Raw genomic sequence first — 20,530 nt, forward strand, 5'->3', positions numbered from 1 at the left:
TTTAATATTTTTAATGTTGTACTACAGTATGTATATATTTTTAATATATATATTAATATTTTTATTGATTTCAGAGAGGAAGGGAGGAGAGAGAAACATCAACGATGAGAGAGAATCATCAATCAGCTGCCTCCTACACGCTCCACACTGAGAATCGAGCCCACAACCTGGGCACATGTCCCAACCAGGAATCCAACCATGACCTCCTGGTTCATAGATTGACACTCAACCACTGAACCACACCAGCCAGGCTATTACTATGTATTTTTAAAGGAAACACTGAACATGAGTTTGGAAATTATTTTTTCCAGGATAACAATTACTTGAAAGAAATTGCCTTTACTGCTATGCTCAAAAAGATAAGTAGATGTCACCATTATTCTTTTCTTTCTTTTTTTTTTTTTTTTTACAAAGCTCACCTTGAAATTGGTGCCTGATTTAATGAAATTCTTTTCTAACACATTGTCCAGGGCCGGATCCAGCTCTTCACGAATGTCCTCGATGAGCAGCGGTCGGCCCAAGGAAAGGCTGTCCTCCAAGTGTGTGCGGAAATACTTATGGTTCAGAGATGTCACCTAAAAACAAAGAGCTCATCACTCTACAAATGGCACAAAGGATGTGCCTCCTCCTCAGTGGAAACCAAGAGTTGACTACAAATTTTGAGGGCTATTTGGGAAGCCTTGTTTATAAAAATAAAAGCAGCAATTTTCAAAGCTCGATGAGTCGTGGCCTGTGGAAGTCCTGGGTGTGTAACGGGCTCTCTGTGATGGAAAGAGGAGGAGAAGGGGTGCTCCTCAGACCCAGAGAATTCTTGACAAAGATAGTGTTGGATGTGGACTTTGAGATATTTAAGATTTTTACCTGCGATGTAAGGGAAGTGGGCAGTGGGGTGGAGAAAGACATCCTCATTAGGAGAAATAGCACAAGCAAAAATATGGATCCAGGAGGCTTAGAACAGTGTCTAGGAAACAATGAACAGTCCATCTGGGAAGCTGAATTGAAATATCAATGGTGATGAGATTCCCCCGGGGAGTCAGGAGGGCTGGAATCCTGCCCTTCATTTTCAGGAATGAAGATGAACACCTTATTAGACACCAACCCCAACACTGGACCCTCATATGCTATGTAGTACCGAGTGCCTGAGCGAGTGATGCAGGTGGCCTAAATCACAAGCTCTTTGGCTGCTTTCCTGTAAGCCCAGACGCAAGGCCCAGGATAGAAGCCATATCCCACATCCACAATAGAGCCAGGGCAGTGGACAGAGAGGGAGAGTGCAATCAAGGGAGATTTCTCTCTTTCACAAGAGAGAAAATTGCAAAGCCTTTGCCCCAATCCCTGTTACAAAAACTCAAGGGTGTAAATTAGCAAACAATTACAGAGATGACAACTTTATGACTGGCAGATTCAATGGAAATTTGGGGGAAATTCCATGATTTCAAGATTACTTTCCCCTGCACCAAATGGTACACACCTGCAGGTCATTTTCTTTTTCCTTTGATTTAATCCAAGTTTTGCCTTGAGTTTGTGGATCTATGAGGAGTGGGTATCTGGTGGCCTTCGTCACAATAATGCCATTCTGAATCGAGAGGTCATCTCCTGGTAGGCCCTGCAGTCCCCACTCGCCAATCTGAATGACAGGAAGTGGACATGGCCATTCGAAGGAGAACGAGAAAGCTTTCATTAGTAGTTAAAAGCACCACAATATAAAATAATTTAACATTTGGACATTTATTTTTCCATTGAGAACGTGCAACAGGTACCCAGAAAAAAATCCCAAATTTGTAAATGTGAACCAAGTAGTATTAATTTTTTTTAAAAAACAGTAATAAATAAATCCTTTCTCTCATGATGCAAGACTAGGTTTAGTTCTGTATGTTATGTTTTCAAGCTTGAGTTAATATTGTTAAATTGATTACATGAAGCTTGGTTGCTAAGCATTTGGAGAACACAGAGGCTTAAAATATGGTGAGGCTGGCTTTGTGGGTGGGGTACAGGCTGGCTAAAGGAGGCAGAGATAATGGTTACAGGTGATAAGATGTCAGAGAAGCCATAGCCGGTTTGGCTCAGTCGGCCTATGGACCAAAGGGTCCCAGGTCTGATTCCAGTCAAGGGCATGTACCTCAGTTGTAGGCTCCTCCCCAGCCTGGGCCCTGGTCGGGGTGCGTGCAAGAAGCAACCAATCACTGTGTTTCTCTCACATTGATATTTCTCTCTGTCTTTCCCTCTCTCTTCCATGCCCCCTAAAAAATCAATGGAAAAAATATCCTCGGGTGAGGATTAGAAACAAGAAGAAGAAGAAGAAAAAGAAAGATGTCAGAGGAGATAAGCCCTGGATAAGCCCCTGAAACTTCCCCTTCCTGCCCTTGGTTCTGCTTTCGTGGGGTCCGGGGTTGCGTAGCTGGAGGGAGAGAAGTCAGGAGAGGCAAGATATTATATTGGCAGGAGCTCATCAATGACATTTAAAAAATATATATTTCTTTTCCAAAATCAGAGGGAATTGCCAGCCTGCCTCCAACGTGTCCATAAAATCACCCGAGATCCCACAAACCAACCAGCCTCCGCCTTCAAAGGCCATAACTACTAAAGAATAGCCTGGCCCACTGAGCCTCACCAGTGACCCACTATCTTCAGTACCTGATCGAGTCCCTGTCAGGACCATGTCAATATTGTTTGAATTGGAAAGACTAACTTTTAAGTAGAGAGAACATGCAATTAATAGCATGGCGTCTCTAGGGCAACTGGGGAGCATATTCACAAATCAGAAAAGCAGCTCATGAATACAAATGGCCTGGCAAGCGTGTACTGCCACCGGAGCCCTGCAGGGGGCACTGGCAACGGGCAGAGGCGCCCAATTCCCCACGAGGGAGGCTGGGGAGGTAGGTCACCCTGTTCCTCGGTGACACGGAGCGTGCTGCTAATAAGGGATCGCTAATGACCAAGAGAAGGTTAATACCAGAGCTTGGGGCCTAGCTGAGGTCTCATTGGCCTGGGATGTTTGCGAGAGCGCGTGGTTTAGTAGGATGGTGTAAACACTGAAGGGCCGTCAGGAGAGCTCACTACCCGCCTGTCTGTAACTCACAAATGGCCTTTCAGTTCACAGCAGTGACACTGGGACTCATTGGAAAGGAGGATTTCTTAAAATGCAGAGTAACTTTTACACAACAGAGAAAATCCATTTTTGGAGCTCGTAAGCATTTTCAAACAATCTTTTCAACTAAATGAAAAGAAAAGAAAAAAACAAAGTAGGTGTACCTTGATTTCTTAGTAAGAAATAAAATGAGACTGAAATTCAAATAATGTGATGAGGACAGAAAGACTCACTGTGGGAGGATCCACCAGCATTGAAATGAGGTTCAGGTTTTCACTGAAAGGAATCTTCCGCGCCCTCAGCTCCAGCTCCCACAGCTCTTTCAGCAGGTAGTTCCTAAATATCTGGTTGAAAGGACCGAGGTAGGAGAGGAACCCGGTGCACAGCAGAATGTCACCCACGAGCCTGTGGAGGAAAACACAGTCACCCTCACAGTGTGAGGAGCTGGAAGGGCCACACTGCTGAGCCTGAGTGGAGATGACAGGGACCTCACAAAGTTGCTTCCCTCTCTGTTTCACCGAGAGCGGGAGCGAGAGCGAGAGCGCGGAACTTAAGCTGCAAGCAGTTTCTTAGACGGAGGGATTCAGGGATTCGGCGATGGGTATGTGGAAAAGCCGCCGCCGGAGAAAGCTCTTCACGGGAAAGCTCTTCACGGGAGATGGGTTTTACATTCTCCAGCGTCACAAAGAGGTGGCGTTTGGGGCGGTGCCCGGGATGGAGAGCGAGTATAACGAAGACCGAGATGCACACCTGTTAATCTGAGCTTTGAACTCTTTGCTTTGCTGAGTCCATCGGATCTTCTCTCCACTCAGCCCGTCGATGAGGGTGGAGGCTGCCTGCATCTTTTTCCGGCACATGTCGGCATCGTTCAGCAAGTCCTGTGTTCATACAGGAAGAAGGTCTCAAGAACTTCTTAAATCCCTGAATTAAATACCCATTATATTCGCATGTAAAATACCTGGAGGAATTTCTTAATGTGTAAAATTGATATAATCTAAAAAACAGTGTAAGGGAAACCTTACCTGTTAAATTCTGGTAATTTATTCAGTATATAGTTATTTTACATTACAAAATTTCAAGAAAAGCAATTTTGTAAGCTAGAATACAAAATCACACCAATTAAATAGTATTTCTATGGGGGGGGGCAATGAGAGGATAAGGACACATATGTATCAATAAAGAAAAATTTTTTTAAATAAAATAAAATAGTATTTCTATTAAATATTTTCAAAATAGAACCAAAACAATAAAATATATTGCTTTTAAAAGATTTGGATTTAATAATAATTCTGAGTTCTTTGCAGTTAACCAAGATTTCCCCTCAGAAAATTTCTACACAACAGTCGTGTGCTGCAGGCAGCTTGCATCCGCTCACAAGAGCCAATTGTGAAAGTTGTAGGGCATGTGTGGTGTTAAATAGCCGTTATTAAAAATTAAATTATGTAAACTTATAATTAAACAAATCATATTAGAAGAAAAGGTAACGGATAACCAAAACCCATCACCTCCTAATTACTTACTCCGTCTCAGTGCTACCTAGTGGGGGTGGCTAGGCCCGCTGTGTCGGCATGGTGGAAATCCTATGTTATGGTGCTGCTGCTGCCACACGTTTTTCCAGATCTGGGTTCAGTGTCCTCACAATGACCGCGTAACAGTGGCAGTGATGGGTAGACCCCAGGAGTCAGCAAACCCTCCACACGGGCCTTGTTCTTCCCCTGGCCCCTGCCCCACAACCAGGCCACCACTTCACATCTGACCTCAGAGGTCGGATCAGGATCCCCATTTGATGGATAATTGAGGATAATCACCCTCAACTTCACAATTAATAAGTGCATGAGCGGGACCTGAAGCCCAGTTTCCCAAGCGCAAAGCCGGTGCCTTTGGGGCAGGACGTCACAGTTCCCCTTATGGAAAGTGATGATTACAAAGACCTTGACGTGTCAAAGATCCAAAATAAATAGACATCGCTAGCAGGGAGGGGCATTCAGGTAAATCTTTTCGGTCACACACATGGACCTAATTTCTAAATGCAACATACTGTATACTTGCGTAACATTTCCATACGTTTCCTTCACTTTGGGTACTTAATCTCACCATTTTCTCATTCATTGCCGCGTCGAATTTTGCTTGCACTTTATCCAGCTCAGCTTGTTTCTCATCAAGCAGTGCCTGCGCCTTCCCCAGCTCAGCATTGGCGACTGCCAAGCGGCCCTCCTGCTTGGCCAGGTTAGCCTTGGAAGGAAGAGGGGGTGATTAGACACCTGACTTCCATCGGTAGGTAAACCACACCCCCCATGATGTTGCCCTAGATGTCTGGAGGTCACCCGTGTCAGCGCTTTCAGCTGGGGAAGCAGAGGGTCTTGAAGACACTTTGTTAAAGTTCTTTTTCTTTTAATTATTAATGTTCACATGGACACTGCAGCAATGTGTAGGAAGGAGAACAAAAATTACCCGTGATTTTACCCAGTGACAGTCTGAGTATCGTATGAAGAGGTTGATCCCTGGCATTTTGATTGCCCCCCCCCCCCCCCGCCCCACCCCCCTAAGGTAGTAGAATCATTTCCCCTGTCCTTAAAGCCTTTTCGTGAACATCGGTTATATGGCTGCATAATATGCAGTTTGGATGCATCCTTTTCTGTACTCTCAGACATCCCCCTCCCCCTTTTTTAATTGTTATAAGCAATGCTGGGATGAGTACTGTTGGGAATGTAAACATTGTGGATGGTTTCCTTGGTAGAGATTCTTTGAAGTGAAATTACTGCCACAGTAGTTTTCCATCCTTTTCTAAGTCTTACAACATGGTAATTATATTTCCTTGTACATATAAAGTAATTAATCAGCAAAGTAAGATAGCCCAAGAGCCTTCTGGCATAGAAGTTTTTTGAAAATTTTCTCAATTTCTTTCACAGTATTTCATTTATTTGAATTTAACCCTCTTCCCCAGGAAATTTTCACTTCATTTAGATTTTCTAATGTATTTACATAAAACTGTGTACAATTTGCTTTTTAATTACTTAAATCTACACATCTGTGATTATATGGATTTCTCTTTCTATTCTCATTGGTTCTATATTTTCTTCCTGATTAAATTTCCTAAGAATATATTTTGTTTTTGCAAAGCACCATTTAGTTCTAGATTTACTCATTAATTCTACTTTACTCTCTTCTAATTTTTAATGTTATTTTTATTAGCTCTAGTCCACTTTCCTCAAACTTGGTGCATATGTGTGCTTATAAGTGAGTATGTACTGGATTTAGTATCTTTGATTCACTTAAGGGAAAAGAACGTATCACTTTACCAACTCAAAAAAGTTTTGGTAGCTAGCTGTTTGTCATCATTTTCTAAGTAAAAGTGACTGACTCTTTAAAATGTAAACTTTCCAATTTTATTGCTTATTATCAGAGAACAAGGCCTCAGTGATTTTTGCTTCTGGGAATTAAAGCAAGGTCTTCTTTTAGCATTGAACATGATCTATTTTTGTAAATGATTCTTGGACAATAGCCATCATATTCTTTGTTTGTATTTTAAAAAGCTCAAGTAGCAATTCAAACTTTAAAATAATATGGTGTAAAACCTCTCTATAATTAATTTATGCCTACTCAGGATTGGATAAATAATTTGCAGGGCCTCGTGCAAAATGGAAATGTGGGTCCTTGTTCCAATATTATTAAGAACATCAACAGGGTGACAGCAGAGCATTTAGCCAAGCGTGGGCCCTTAACACAATGTGCATAGGTCACACCCAGAGAGCCAGCGCTAGGCCCACACCATCTGTGCTGGAGTGATGTTGTGCGCCACAATCTCAAATTACAATATTATTTTTATTAATCTCCACCTAAAGTAGTAATGGATTTTGCTTTAAGTACCTTAATATTATTATATTTAACTAGAGGCCCAGTGCACAAAAATTTATGCACTGGGGGGGGGCGGGGTCCCTCAGCCCAGCCTATGCCCTCTCGCAGTCTGGGACCCCTCAGGGGATGACCACCTGCTGGCTTAGGCCCGCTCCCTGGGGTACTGGGCCTAAGCTGGCAGTGAGACATCCCTCTGGCAACCCGGGAGCCCTCGGGGGATGTCCACTTGCCAGTGGGGAGCAGACCTAAGCTGCAGTCAGACATCTTTAGCGCTGCTGAGGAGGCGGGAGAGGCTCCCACCACCACCACTGTACTGGCAGCTGGCAGCCTGGCTTGTGGCTGAGCAGATCTCCCCCTGTGGGAGCACACTGACCACCAGGGGGCATCTCCTGCATTGAACGTCTGCCCCCTGGTGGTGAGTGTGTGTCATAGTGACCAGTCATTCCCAGTCGTTCTGCTGTTAGGGTCAACTTGCACATTACCCTTCTATTTTATAGGATAGAGGCCTGGTGCATGGGTGGGGGCCAGTTGGTTTGCACTGAAGGATGTCCCAGATCAGGGTGGGGGTCCTGCTGGAGTGCCTGGCCAGCCTGGGTGAGGGACTGAGGGTTGTTTTCAGGCTGGCCAAGGCCCCCAATGGGGACCCTCACCCCATGAGGGTATGGCCAGCCTGGGTGAGGGGCTGATGGCTGTTTGCAGGCTGGCCACAGCCCCTTCAGGGTGGGGGTCCCCGCTGGGGTGCCTGGCCAGCTTGGGTGAGGGGCTGATGGCTGTTTGCAGGCTGGCCACGGCCCCCAGCCACCCAAGCTTCCAGTGGAGGCTGGCTAGAAGCAGGCATCTGGGGTTTATTTATCCTCTATAATTGAAACTTTGTTGCCTTGAGTGGAGGCCACAGCTGGCCAGGGAAGGCGGGAAGCTTGGCTTCCTCCATTGCCAAGGCAACCAAGCCTCCTGCTTGCTCCAGCTCCGTGGCTGCTGGCCACCATCTTAGTTGGGTTAATTTGCATATAGTCGCTCTGACTGGCCAGTGGGAGTGGCTTGGGGCGTAGTGGAGGTGTGGTCAATTTGCATGTTTCCCTTTTATTAGATTAGATTATTACAATTAAGTCTCACTGTAGACTTAATTATTAGGAATAAAAATTTTGATTACTAAAAAATAACAGCTCTTTTAAGTCTTTTTTTTCTTGAATTCTGAAATTTATGCAACATTTCTCTCTTGGTACCTTTTTGTTTGGGTGTGTTTGTTCTATAGTCTCATCATTTCCCTTTGTTAAAACTTTATTTTTCATTTATTTTCTATTTGTCACGAAGCATGGAGTTTAAAGAGGCAATCCCTTATATAAGGCTTACTATGAAAACCAGCAACCTGCCCACCTCCTCACCAGTTCCTATTCCACAGAGCAACCACTTTCAACTCTTTCACCTGCATGGGGCTGGGGTGGGCAGCAGGGCTGTGTTTGTCTGGGTGAATTATTTTATATATCCTTTGCACTCCTGAGAAAGTCCTTCTGTTCCCTCAGATATAAAGGACAGTCTGGCCCAGCATAGATGTGTGTGTGTGTGGGCGGGGGAGAGAGGTATTTTCCCTCAATACTTAAATTACTTCCTTGAGAAGGTCTTTTTGTTCCCTCAGACACAGAGGGCAGCTTGGCCAGATACTGAATCCTCGGAGCAGGGCAATGTCCTCCTCACTACTCTACGTGCGTTTTTCATTCTGTTCTAATGTTAGGCTGGTGGGAAGTCTGCGGCACCCTGAATTCTCTTCTTTTGTAATCATTCTTTTAAATTTTGTTTTATTGTGTCTTAGATGCATAAGAGTTTCCCTTTCTGTCTTTGAAATGTAAAACATTTCCAGGTGGTGATACAAATTTTTATAAATTTTGTTTGGAATATAGCAACCAAATTCAGTCTCCAAACCTTATCCCCAAACTTCAAAGAAATGGCGAGTGCTCTTCTACTAGATGACAGCTTGGTTATTATTCCCAGTAAACTCCTTCCCTGTCCAAGTTAACAAGCTGGTTCCAGTGTCTCGCCTGAGATGCCCAAAACATGTAACAGACGTAAAAATGGCGCGAGACGGTGAGCGAGCAAACAGAAAAAGAGGAAAACATTGGCCACTGGGACATCTACCTTGACTCGTCAGATGATACCTTGCCTGTTAATAGCAGTAACATGAAGGTTTGGTGTTACTGAGCACCGAGTTACTGGGAAAAGGAAGGAAACGTACCTTCAGGGGCAGCACCTCCCTGTTGATGCCATAAAATATTGCCATAGCGAGTGTCCAGGACAGCAGACCGGCCACATTCCCACAGACTTTTTTGGCACTTTCAAAAGTGTAATCATCCATATTAAAATACGGCTGCAGCAACTCCACCGTCTCTTCGTTGATGGTGTCCTTGGGGAACTGCTGCAGGCTCCACAGGAACCCCGTGGCACTCATCAGCTGCAAAACACCAGCACCACAGGTCTGCAAGGAGATACCTGCCCGCTCCCCAGCCAGGCTGCTCCAGAGTAACAGCGGATTGGCTGCACCATACAAACCAAGACTAGGACAGGGGCCAGCCTAAATCTGTGAACCGCAAACTGTCCTCTCATTTCTAAAGATCAAAGTTCCCCTGAAGCATCCATCTTATATAAAAACTGCTGTTTGAAATGTTCACCCTGCTATTTTGGCTTCTGTAAACGCTTGCTTGCTTAAATAATAAGGAAAATAAGACTACTCCCATTCCAGGGAGGCCATAAACTCTGCCCCAGACAGAATTGTCAGTGCTGGCGCCAGGCCAGGCCTTGGGATATGGTCGCATGGCCCCTTCCCAGCACGCAGGCCTTCTTTCTCAGAAGGCCCGGAAGTCTCCTTCCAAATTTGGGAGACAAAGGACTGGAAAAAGTATAAATAGAGAGAGTTTCCTCCATGTTGGGGGCGCCCAGCATTTGAAAGACACATTTTTCTCCGGGCCTGTGCAGAATTTATAATTAAAATGTCACTCCCTTTCTCTACGCATGGCTTGGTTTTTCTCCAGTCACCTGTAACACCCCCAGCTTCCTGTCCAGGGAGTGCATTTAAATCGGTTGACATCGGGACTGCCAATACTGGCCACTGGTTCCGGGCAGATCATGCAGAATGCAAGCGTTCAGCCTAAACCTCTTTCCCTACTTACATTCTGGGAGATGCAGAGTAAGAGACACTGCTCGATACACAGCGGTCGACTTTCACCGGCCAGCCTGTGTGGCCCGAATCGAGGGCCCGGGCTGGGGACACCCGAGCGCCGCACGGGGCCCATAAAACAGATTTCACTTACTTTCAGCGACTCTCCCCATGACGGCTTGCAGCAAGGTTTTTCTGGATCCATAGTAACAGGATCAATTTTCTTTTGAAAGAGTAACAGAACGCAGTCCATGATTCTCATAATAAGATGCGGGGGCTTTGCAAGTTTCCTGACCGTGGCAATATCGTTTGGTTTGATAGTCTGTATTGGGGGTGAGGAATCAATATTTTTGTTGTTGTTGAGCAGTGTTCATAGTCATGTGGCAATCTAATACTTTTAAATAACAAAAGTAGAGAACTTCAAAATGCATTTTCTCCCCAAACCCTGACATTATCGCCTTAACCATTTGCATTCCAAGATGTTTTCCTACTAGTTCTTTCACTGTGATTCTAGGAGTTATGTTTATTTTAGTGTTGTTTTTTCCCCTCTATTGCCCTCAACTAGTTCCTTGGAATATCACTACCATTCATTGACCACCCAGCAACCCGACCCCGACCCCACCCCCCACCCCGCCCCAAGCCTTTGTTAGCAACAAGCCCCAGTGATGGGAAACACATAGATAACTTGCATCTTCAAAGCACAGAGACTGTCTTGTGTGTGGATAACAAAGAGGAGCAAGGCCGGAGTAGCAGAAGCCTCACCTCCGGCCTGCACTGTGAGGGCTGCCCTACCCATGGAAGGGGGAGGAATTCAAAGGAGACAAGACAAGTTATTGTAACACCTGCCTCCTAAAAATGTTTTTTGACAATTTCTGTATGTGAGCTGGGTTTCGAATAAGTCATTACCAGACATTCAAAGCAAGAAGGACCGGGACATCCCATAAACCAAGAAAATCTCCTAAGACCCATTTGATTCAGTGGTCTCTCTCTCTCTCTCTCTCTCTCTCTCTCTCTCTCTCTCTCTCTCTCCCCCCACCTCCCTCCCTCCCTCTCGTCATCACGGAAACCATAAAGGGAGTGGGGATGAAGAATGTGCCCTGGTCACTGTCACAATTTTATTAGACGATGATCATAAATCTATTCATTCATATAACAACTACAGCCATTCTCCCATATAAAACAAACAAACAAAAATAAGCCCTGTCCTCATATTTTTCCAAGACAGAGAGAAAACACAGTTACCCTAAACTAGGATTATATGTCATAACAGAAGCTCAGGGGTGATGGGCAAATGAAGGAGAGCAGGGAGATCAACATTTTCTGGACGTGCTGAGGTCTGAGCCTGGTCTTGAAGGTTAGGTGAAGCATTCCTGGCAGAGGGAGAGACTCATTTAAACACTATGATTTTCCAAAGGCCTAGAGCTTTTCCTGTGTGTCTGGTCATGTTGTGTGGGCACAGACAACGACAGTTCAAGGAGCAGAGAGAAGCCAGCTTAGCAGCAGCAGCAACACTAATATTCATCGAGTATTTTCCATGTGCCCAGCAAACGGCACCCATGACTTTTCACGTTTACATTGAGCCTCCAAGGATCAGTGAGGAATTATAATCCCCATGGAGACTCACGGAAGGTAAGTCAATTTACTTAAGAAGTGGTGGCCCCGAGAGGCAGGTGCCGGTGTGCCTGCCTCCAAAGCTGTGCCCTCAGAGCCCTGGACGCCTGGCTGGGGACTGATCCTGGGAGCAACGGGAACCACATGGGGATTTCAAAGGGGCTCATGACAATCTGAACAGGGTTCTAAGTGATCTGAATCCCTTGTGCATGGCTTAGGCATTAATCGCCAGTACGGTTCCCAGTTCTCATGGAAAGCCAACTTACAGGAAGCAAAGAGTAAGTTATAGGATGTAAAGACTTAAAAAAATTAGAACTTGGAAAACTTGATCCGTGAAAAGATTTGTTTCCAGACTCAGTTTCGTGATTACAAAACTTCTAGTTATTTCATGCAGTGGAACGCAGTGCTGCAAGGACTTGTGTAGGGGGGGGGACAGCAACGCGCTACTCACATTCAGGGCTGCTTCCGCCTCCTCCAGGGCAGGCCTAGCGGCCTCGAGTTTGCTCTCTGCTTTTACTTTTTCACTGTCAATTTCATCCACAATTTTTTGGGCTTTGTCTTTCACCTCCTGCACCTCGTTTTTCACCTTGGCTGAAGCCTGAGCACTTACTGTGACTTCTGCTAATACCTGTTAAATTGAGGAAACACACGAGAACAAACAGAAACCTCAGCAGCATTTACAGACTTGAGTACTGAGAGAATATTCATTCACTAAAATGTAAAACATGAATAAGAGCAAGTTCATTCCCCATCTACGATATATATGCTTATTTTAGTCCTCACCCAAAGATGCTTTTATTGGTTTTTAGAGAGAGAGAAAGGGAGAGAGAAACATTGATGTGAGAGAGAAATATGGATCCATTGCCTTTCTTATGCACCCCGACCAGGGATCAAACCCACAACCTAGGTATGTGCCCTGACTGGGAATTAAACCTGCAACCCTTTTGGTGCATGGAACGACACTCCAACCAACTGAGCCACCGGGCCAGGGCTGAGTCATCTATATTTTAAGGTGTATTAAAGTACACCTTAAGCAGTCCTTGCAGTCTGTTATTTCCTAACCTTTTTTCAGGCTTAGAATATATAAATAAACTAGAGGCCCCGTGCACAGATTTGCGCAGTGGGGTGGGAGGGAAGGGGTCCCTCAGCCTGGCCTGCAGGGATCGGGCCTAAACTGGCAGTCAGCCATCCCCAAGGGTTGTAGCAGTGAGTGAAGTGGCAGGAAGCCGGGGAGGAGCCTGAACCAGGCTGGGCACCGCCCGGCTCTGTGCTCGGTGCTCTCGCCACGCTCTTGCTGCTCCTTAGCACTGCTGCAGAGGCTCCTGCCACCACTGCTGTGCTCACCAGCTGTGAGCCCAGCTTCTAGCTGAGTGGCGTTCCCACTGTGGGAGCGCACTGACCACCAGGGGTGGTCATTGAGCATCTGTCCCCTGGTGGTCAGTGCATGTCATAGCAAACGGTTGTGATTGTTCAGGTTGTCCCAGTCATTCTATCATAACAGTCGTTTAGGCTTATAGATAGATAGATAGATAGATAGATAGATAGATAGATAGATAGACATTTAACCTTTCAGAAAAAATGGTATTTCTACTGTATGTAATTTCTAAAAATTAAAACAATATAAGTGTAATGGAGTAAGATCAGAAACCATATTAAGCTTCATGTAAATAACAATAAAAATAGCTCATATTTTGCTAAGTGCCTACCATATGCCAGAACTTTGCTAAGTGCCTCTCTTGACTCTCTCTTTTCAGCAACTGGATAAAGGTCAAGATTTAAGTATCAATTCCTACCTGGGCCTCAGGGAGTGGGAGTGGACCCAGCCTGAGGGGTGGGGGGCGGTAGATAAGGGGCAGCACCATGTCCCACCCCCTGGGAGGAGTATCCTTTTTTTTAACTTCACCAACTCCTCCTCTTATTTTTCCCCTGCTTGGCACAAACTTCAGATGAGACTTGGGGCATCCTAGAAACCTAGAGCGTGCAGGACCCTACCACATATAACTACAGTCAAGCAGAAATGTCATACACAGATGCGGGAGAACAAGAGAGACAGAGCCAGAGAAGAAAGAACAGCCTTAGACCTGGTGGGCTAGACTAGCTTAGGTATGCCTTGGTATGAGTTAAACAAAATATCTAATGGTCATTGGGAACACTATCGTACCAGAAATAGTCTAAGTCTATACCCTGTAAGCTTCTAAATGCTTTTTCTCTAGTTTGGAAAAACGTTCCTCACCGCTCGGGATAAAACAAATGCAAACTCACTTCATCTGCTTTCACAGACGCCACTTCCAATTCCTTCTCCTTCACTGCGAGGTCCTGCGAGAGCTTCGCAACCGATTCGCTTGCCTCCATGAGCTTGTCAAGACCTTTACAAACGCACATATGTACACGCTTGCTGAGTCTATCAATCCCCCTCCATCAAATATTTATTCAACATTTTCTACTCATAAGGCACCATGTAAGTACTATAACAAACACAAGGTAATTAATTATGGACAAATGCTTTAAAAATGCACCTATCTTAGGAGCAACAATCGTGACCATATTTCGGAGAGCTTCAGCAGGGGGTGAAGAAAATCGCTCTGGTGGGAGAATATCATCTGGCCACACTGAAGGGAAGTCACAGGGCCGCACCAAGAACGTCAGTTATTGGACTTGCTTGAGAAACGTGCTTGACAAACCTACGCTCCCCTGGGCTTTGCAAGCAATTTGTGGCTGTCATTTGTTGCCTTTGAATCCTATTGCCTCTGAGATGGCAAATGAGAAGCATAATCTAGTAACATTTTTGTTGTCCTCTTCACTATAAAAACAAAAATAACCGCTAAAACCTGTGCACCTGGCTCTGTGGCTTCCAACACACTGCAGAGGACAGCAACCAACCAGCTTTCTCACATCCCAACTGGGTTCTACGCAGAGGTGTTTAGTGAATGTTTAGCATCTGGTCTCTTGACGGGGGAGGGGGAGAACTCATTTGTATGTTTCCGGTGTCCATGGTGTAAATACTCCCACGCGGCTGATTTCAAGCTACCGAGAGATTCTCAGTGGCACACTGAGATATTTCTACCAGGCAGGTAGAATGGACATAACCTCAAGAATAATAATAATAGCAAAACAGAGTAAAAATAACTCAGAAGTGATATGTTTTGAGTAGGTTTTGCCTTCACCTTTAATATACTTTATTTAATTGTAAGTTTATGTAATTTAATTTTAATAAAACTGTGTTTAACAACCAGATCAGACAATTCCTAACTAACCCCGGCTCCAGGGAGCCAGCGCATGGGGTCAGCACAGAGCTGGTCCTGAGCCTCACGCAGAGCCGCTGCGGGAAGGTGGGCGAGAGGACAGCGAGGAGCTTTCTCCCGCTGCTCCCGGCATCACTTAACTTCCCGCCCTGGAGCTCAGTTAGGCTCCGTGACCCGGTTTCGTGCAGGAGAAATAAAAGGACAGCACTAACGTATTTTGGAGTGTGTGGGTCAGATGCTTTCTGGACCTATCATTGATTCCGATTTCTATTTTTTCTACTTATATATACTGAACACGCAGAAAACCATCACTCACGTAAACTCTCTCTTTTTGTTTTTGTTTGTTTGTGTTTTGCCTTTTCCTTTGTTAGAAATTTGAGAAGCATTAACTTCACAAAGTTTATACAAATTGAGGGAAATTGCAATGAAACCAGAAATTGACATTGTGGTCAGTTCCCAAGAGCTAGCTATTCCCCAAATGGCCGTGGTCACTCGCTGCCCAACCAGTGGTCCCAGAGTTGAAGGAGGGGGGAGAAATGGTCTAGAAAAAAACAGGCCACCTGCTTGGATTTCCTTCCGCCCAGAGTTTCTGGACAGGTCCAAGCAGCCGTAAGCGCCTTTCCTCAAATACCCCGTTACTAACAATAAAGTCGGTCTTTCATTTTCAATCACAACAGCAGCCACCAAACACAGTATTGGGGTCCCTATCAAACAAGCCCGTATGAATCCCATGCTGCTTACCAATATTCATCCGTTCAGCCTGCTCATTAATAAATTTCACCTTTTCCGTGTAAATGTTTTTATAACCGTTTATAAACGAGAGGTAAGATTTGGGAGTCACGTGCGCTCTCCGGCGGTACCTGAAAGGGAAACAGAGGAGCTTCGTCTCTGCGTCCCGTGGCCTGCCACCCAGGTCGGAGCCCCTGCTCTTCCCACGGGAGTGAGTCACTGGTAGGGAGGCAGGGGTTGTGAGTGGTTTCCCTGGAGATGAGATGGTGAGATCATTAAATATCTATCTTGACCTTTTGGGGTCTCTGACTCCTCTTACTCCACTCTGGGCTTGTTTCCTCGTCTGGGGAACTGATGGGGAAACAAATCACTGCTCTACACCTGCCAGAATTTTGTGAAGATAAAAAATATATATAAATAGCAAATGCGCTTTGCAAACTTTAAGGTTCTGTGCAGATATCAGGGATAAGTGAGGTGGTTGAAGTGTTTTCTTCTCGACTGATATTGGCTACACACCTCTTCACAGCCAGGCAGCAGCTGGCAGTCGCCTCCGGGGGCCCACCAGCTGCTCCCTGCACTCCTTGGGCTGCCCTTAAAATCAAAGCAGCCACGCTTGATTCAACACTCACCTCCTTACGGGCTTAGCATAGCAATTATTTAACAATAGAAATAAATAAAAATAATAATTTTATATGGAAGAAACTCAAGTCAGAAGACTCCACACATACATAAAATCATTTTACCTTTTAGATTAATTTTGTACTTTTGGCTTTCAGAAGATTTTTAACATTAAAAATATTTCAAGAACTTGGCATATAGATGACTATCATTAAAGTGTTATGAAAATATTACATTCAGAATAAACTTCTACCGCCTGAGAGGATATGAAAAATACACCAAGTTTTTCAAAAATAGACGTGGGTTTCTGTAGCTATATGAAGGTGAGGATGTCTCTCTACAGGTAACAGTGGCAGGAGGAGTTCAAATGAGATAGAAAGAAAATCGTCCTCACAGTAAGAATGAGTGCACATGAACTCACCAGAAGATCATCTACAACTAACAGTTCAGGAGGTAGAGTTTCTCATACCCTTTGCGAGATAGGGACTCTCTGGAAAATCAGTGAGATGGAACCCAGAGGGTCCCTCTGCAGAACAGACATGGTCTTTCTGGCGGGTCCAGCACCCCTGTGGCCCACCCGCTAACCCTGAGGGGGAAGCCCACTGCTCCAGAAATGCAGGCCGGCTCAGCGACATTCACATCTGTCAGTCGAACCCAGAGACGATCATGCTGGGGGGAGGGGAGGTGTACTTCTAAACTGTTGACACCAGCTTTCACATATGAACACCATCGCTGCTACTAGTGAGTCGCTTCTCCTACAGTCAATTACAATTTTGTTTCACAATTATTTGGCCTAAAAACATGATGAAACAGGCATCACTTGATCAGACTAAGTGATGCAAATACAAAACCTCAGTGTTCTTGTAACAGAAGGCAGCGATGAAGCTTTAACACAGCGCACTTCTTTAATCACAATAAATAATGCACTTGAACAAGAAACTAATTTTAAATGGTTTGTGATGAACAGTTAAGTCATTTTGGGGGGAAAAAAAATTAAGTACACAAAATAAAGTGATTCATTAAGCATGTGTTACTTTGAGGCCTAGAAGGAAGGAGGTACTTAAATATGGACACCAGTTAATTTTTAAATCTCGTTTTTTTACTACCCTTTCAATCCATAACCACCGGAAAATCAAAGCAAGAAAAAATGTAAGTGCTGCTGGGACCCTGAGCTCAGCACGAGCCCTTTCCTGGATGTTCCAGGCGTTTCCTCCTAGGAGTGAACTTAGTGGTCCTGCAGCTCTCGTGCGTATGCAACGTCACCTACCTTTGGAAATAGCTTTCACAGTTCTCTGAAACCATGTCATGGAAGAGGCCCATTGTTTCCACAACTTGTCTTTTGATGTCAGCAGAGCAGACGATATTATAGCCTGAAAGGAAGTAGGAGGCCACAGCGACCAGCGCCTCCCTGGGCCAGCGACTGAACCAGTCCATAGTGCAACCTGATATCAAGCCAGGAAATTTCAAAGACCGGGCGCGGAACTTCTCGCCAACCTATCACAGCAAAGTCAGGAAGCATTAGAGACACAAGCGGATTATAACTTGGCTAGAGAGAGTTGTGTGTGCATGCTGAGCCAACAGTGTGACATCACAATTTTTTAAAACTCTTGGGCTGCATTAATAGATAAAGTGTCCAACCAGGGGGGTGAGGACATGAACGGGAGTGGGGTGGGGGGAGCAAAGGGGAGATAAGGACACATATGTAATACCTTAATTCAGAGGTTCTCAACCTGTGGGTCGCGACCCCTTTGAGGGTTGAACGACCCTTTCACAGGGGTCACCTAAGACCATCGGAAAACACATATATAATTACATATTGTTTTTGTGATTAATCACTATGCCTTAATTATGTTCAATTTGTAACAATGAAAATACATCCTGCATATCAGATATTTACATTACGATTCATAACAGTAGCAAAATTACAGTTATGAAGTAGCAACGAAAATAATTTTATGGTTGGGGCTCACCACAACATGAGGAACTGTAGTAAAGGGTCGCGGCATTAGGAAGGTTGAGAACCACTGCCTTAACCAATAAAAAAAAATCTTAAAAAAAAAAGTGTCCAGATGCAGGGAGGTTACATTTTCACACCCTTCCCGTTTCTAAAACTACATCTGCATTCTTAGATTCCATTCCAGGAGCTGCCTTGTAAGAGTAAGAGGAAACTGACAGAGAGACGAGCAGGACATGAACCGCCTGGACCTGAGAGCAAGTGGGAATAGCAGAAGGAACAGGAGGTGTTTGATCTAAAAAGGGAATAATTTAGGGAGTCTGCAAAAACTTTCTCCAAATATGAGGAGCTGTGTGTGGGAGACGGTTGGGCTCATATTACAGGACAGAAACAGAATCACAGGGGAATAGACAGATCAAATTCAGTTGATTGTAAAGAAGACCTTCATGGCTATTACATTATCTAGAAATGAAGCAGCTGCCTTATAAATTAGTGAGCCTCCCCTCCTCCCTCCCCCGCCAGCAAAGCTGACCCACAGAACTTCCTGGGGAGATGGACATTTTCAGTAAGTGCTGTCCAGCATGGTAGCCACCAGCCACATGCAGCTATTGAGCATCTGAAATGGGACAAGTAGGACAAAAAATTGGATTTTTATTTTCAATTAATTTTAATCAATCAACATGAAAAATAGCCATACGTGTCTACTGGCTACTACGTGGACAGTGCAGTGAGCTACAGATGTCCAAACGTACATCAGGGACATTCTAGTTGGCCTGTCTGCATTGGAGGTAGAGCTGGACAAGATTACACCACCAACTCCCTTCCAATTCAAATCATCTATGTCTTTAGGTGATGAAAGTTACGCAATCATTTCTCATGAGATGAAATCTTAAATTATTACACTCTGATATGAGATTTTGGGCCATGGAGACTGGTGGTAGTAAAATGTTAATTTTATTTCAATGTAAATAAAATTACGTTGTGTCCAGCCAGGGGGGTGAGGGCATGAACGGGAGTGGGGTGGGGTGGGGTGGGGGGCAAAGGGGGGATAAAGACACATATGTAATACCTTAATTCAGTAGTTCTCAACCTGTGGGATGTCAGTAGTGGTAACTTTGACATCTACTTACAGCTCACGGAACCCTCCCAACCCTTCTCTAGTCCTATGTTAGATTCTGAGCCAATCATCTCAGCAGAGAAGGTAGACAAGCTACCTGTCTACATTAGATCAGCAGCTCCTCCCACGCGGACATGATAGAACAAGCACTCACTGGAGAGAAGCAGAGCACCACGTGCAGGTTCCTCCTGGACCTGGAGATGAAGTACTCGTACAGGTTGTCGAAGGTGGGAGGGTGGCGGGGCAGCTCCCTTTTCATCACCGCGATCAGGCCCTGGGTGATCTCGTCTATCTCATCCCGTGCAAACAAGTTGGAGATCTTGGAGGAATGGACAGACAGTGTTCTGTGCTTTCCGAGTTCCCACAGCCAGTTCACTGCCAGAGTCTGGTCCTCTTCCCCTCCCCTCTCCCCCTTCATGTCGTCTCTTTCTCCTATTTTCTTTCTGCATCTCCACAGTTAAACTGCTGGTTTGCCAGAGATGATCAAGATTGCAACCATTTATTGAGCAGACTGAGCTGTTTAACTAGAGCAAATTATGTCTCTTTCCCTTTGTCGAAATGGCTATCACTAAAACGCGGTCTCGCCACCATGGTGATCATTTCTTTAACACGCCCAGTGTGGCCCTCTGTCCTCTGGGTCACTGTCAGGCTCAGTTCTCGCCCCACAATGGTTAGCCAGCTCATGGCCAACAAGCATCCACAGACACCAGAGGGCTGGGAAGCGTGAACACCGTGGCCTGACGTTAGGAAGGGTGTGCGCGCAGGGCTAGCATCTGGGACCCTGGCTTTGGAATGTCTCCCCCACTAATGGATAGGTTGTTCCACTGCGCCCAGACTGTTTATGCAAACACTGGGATAGATGGTGAACATCTGCCTTCCTCCTGGGAGTCTGCGATTTGGGCAGCTGTGGCTGGGCAGGGAGTGAGCACATGGCCAGCGCCAGTGACAGCATTGGCCTCTGAGCCCCAGACAGGCTCCCTGAAGGGCAGTGCATGTGGGTGGCTCTTTGCTGCTGCGGGAGAAGCACCCCCCAACGGCCCTCTGGCGGGAACAGAGGCAGCCTGCACGTGGATTTCTCCAGATCCACCGAATGTGTCTTTGTCTTTGCTGATCTGGCCGTGACTCCCTACTGTGTTGCTTTCATAAATGTTACGCCTAAGTCCTTCTAATG

The 20,530-nt window shown here is 45.2% G+C and overlaps 1 protein-coding gene across 1 annotated transcript in view; it reads right to left on the minus strand.

Annotated features, from left to right (window-relative positions):
- The window catches only part of DNAH8 (dynein axonemal heavy chain 8), a 271,112-nt gene that overhangs the window by 83,741 nt on the left and 166,841 nt on the right, over window positions 1–20,530 (minus strand). The window contains exons 60-71 of the mRNA XM_036318282.1: window positions 19,514–19,678; window positions 17,556–17,782; window positions 15,683–15,801; window positions 13,962–14,065; window positions 12,151–12,327; window positions 10,243–10,410; window positions 9,171–9,386; window positions 5,183–5,320; window positions 3,839–3,966; window positions 3,322–3,493; window positions 1,472–1,627; window positions 420–575 (exon numbers count right to left, since the gene is read on the minus strand). Coding sequence (XP_036174175.1) covers window positions 420–575; window positions 1,472–1,627; window positions 3,322–3,493; window positions 3,839–3,966; window positions 5,183–5,320; window positions 9,171–9,386; window positions 10,243–10,410; window positions 12,151–12,327; window positions 13,962–14,065; window positions 15,683–15,801; window positions 17,556–17,782; window positions 19,514–19,678 — 1,926 coding nt within the window. The remainder of the gene's footprint in view (window positions 1–419; window positions 576–1,471; window positions 1,628–3,321; window positions 3,494–3,838; window positions 3,967–5,182; window positions 5,321–9,170; window positions 9,387–10,242; window positions 10,411–12,150; window positions 12,328–13,961; window positions 14,066–15,682; window positions 15,802–17,555; window positions 17,783–19,513; window positions 19,679–20,530) is intronic.

This window comes from Myotis myotis, unplaced genomic scaffold, assembly GCF_014108235.1.
Source record: "Myotis myotis isolate mMyoMyo1 unplaced genomic scaffold, mMyoMyo1.p scaffold_m19_p_7, whole genome shotgun sequence".
NCBI lineage: Eukaryota > Metazoa > Chordata > Mammalia > Chiroptera > Vespertilionidae > Myotis > Myotis myotis.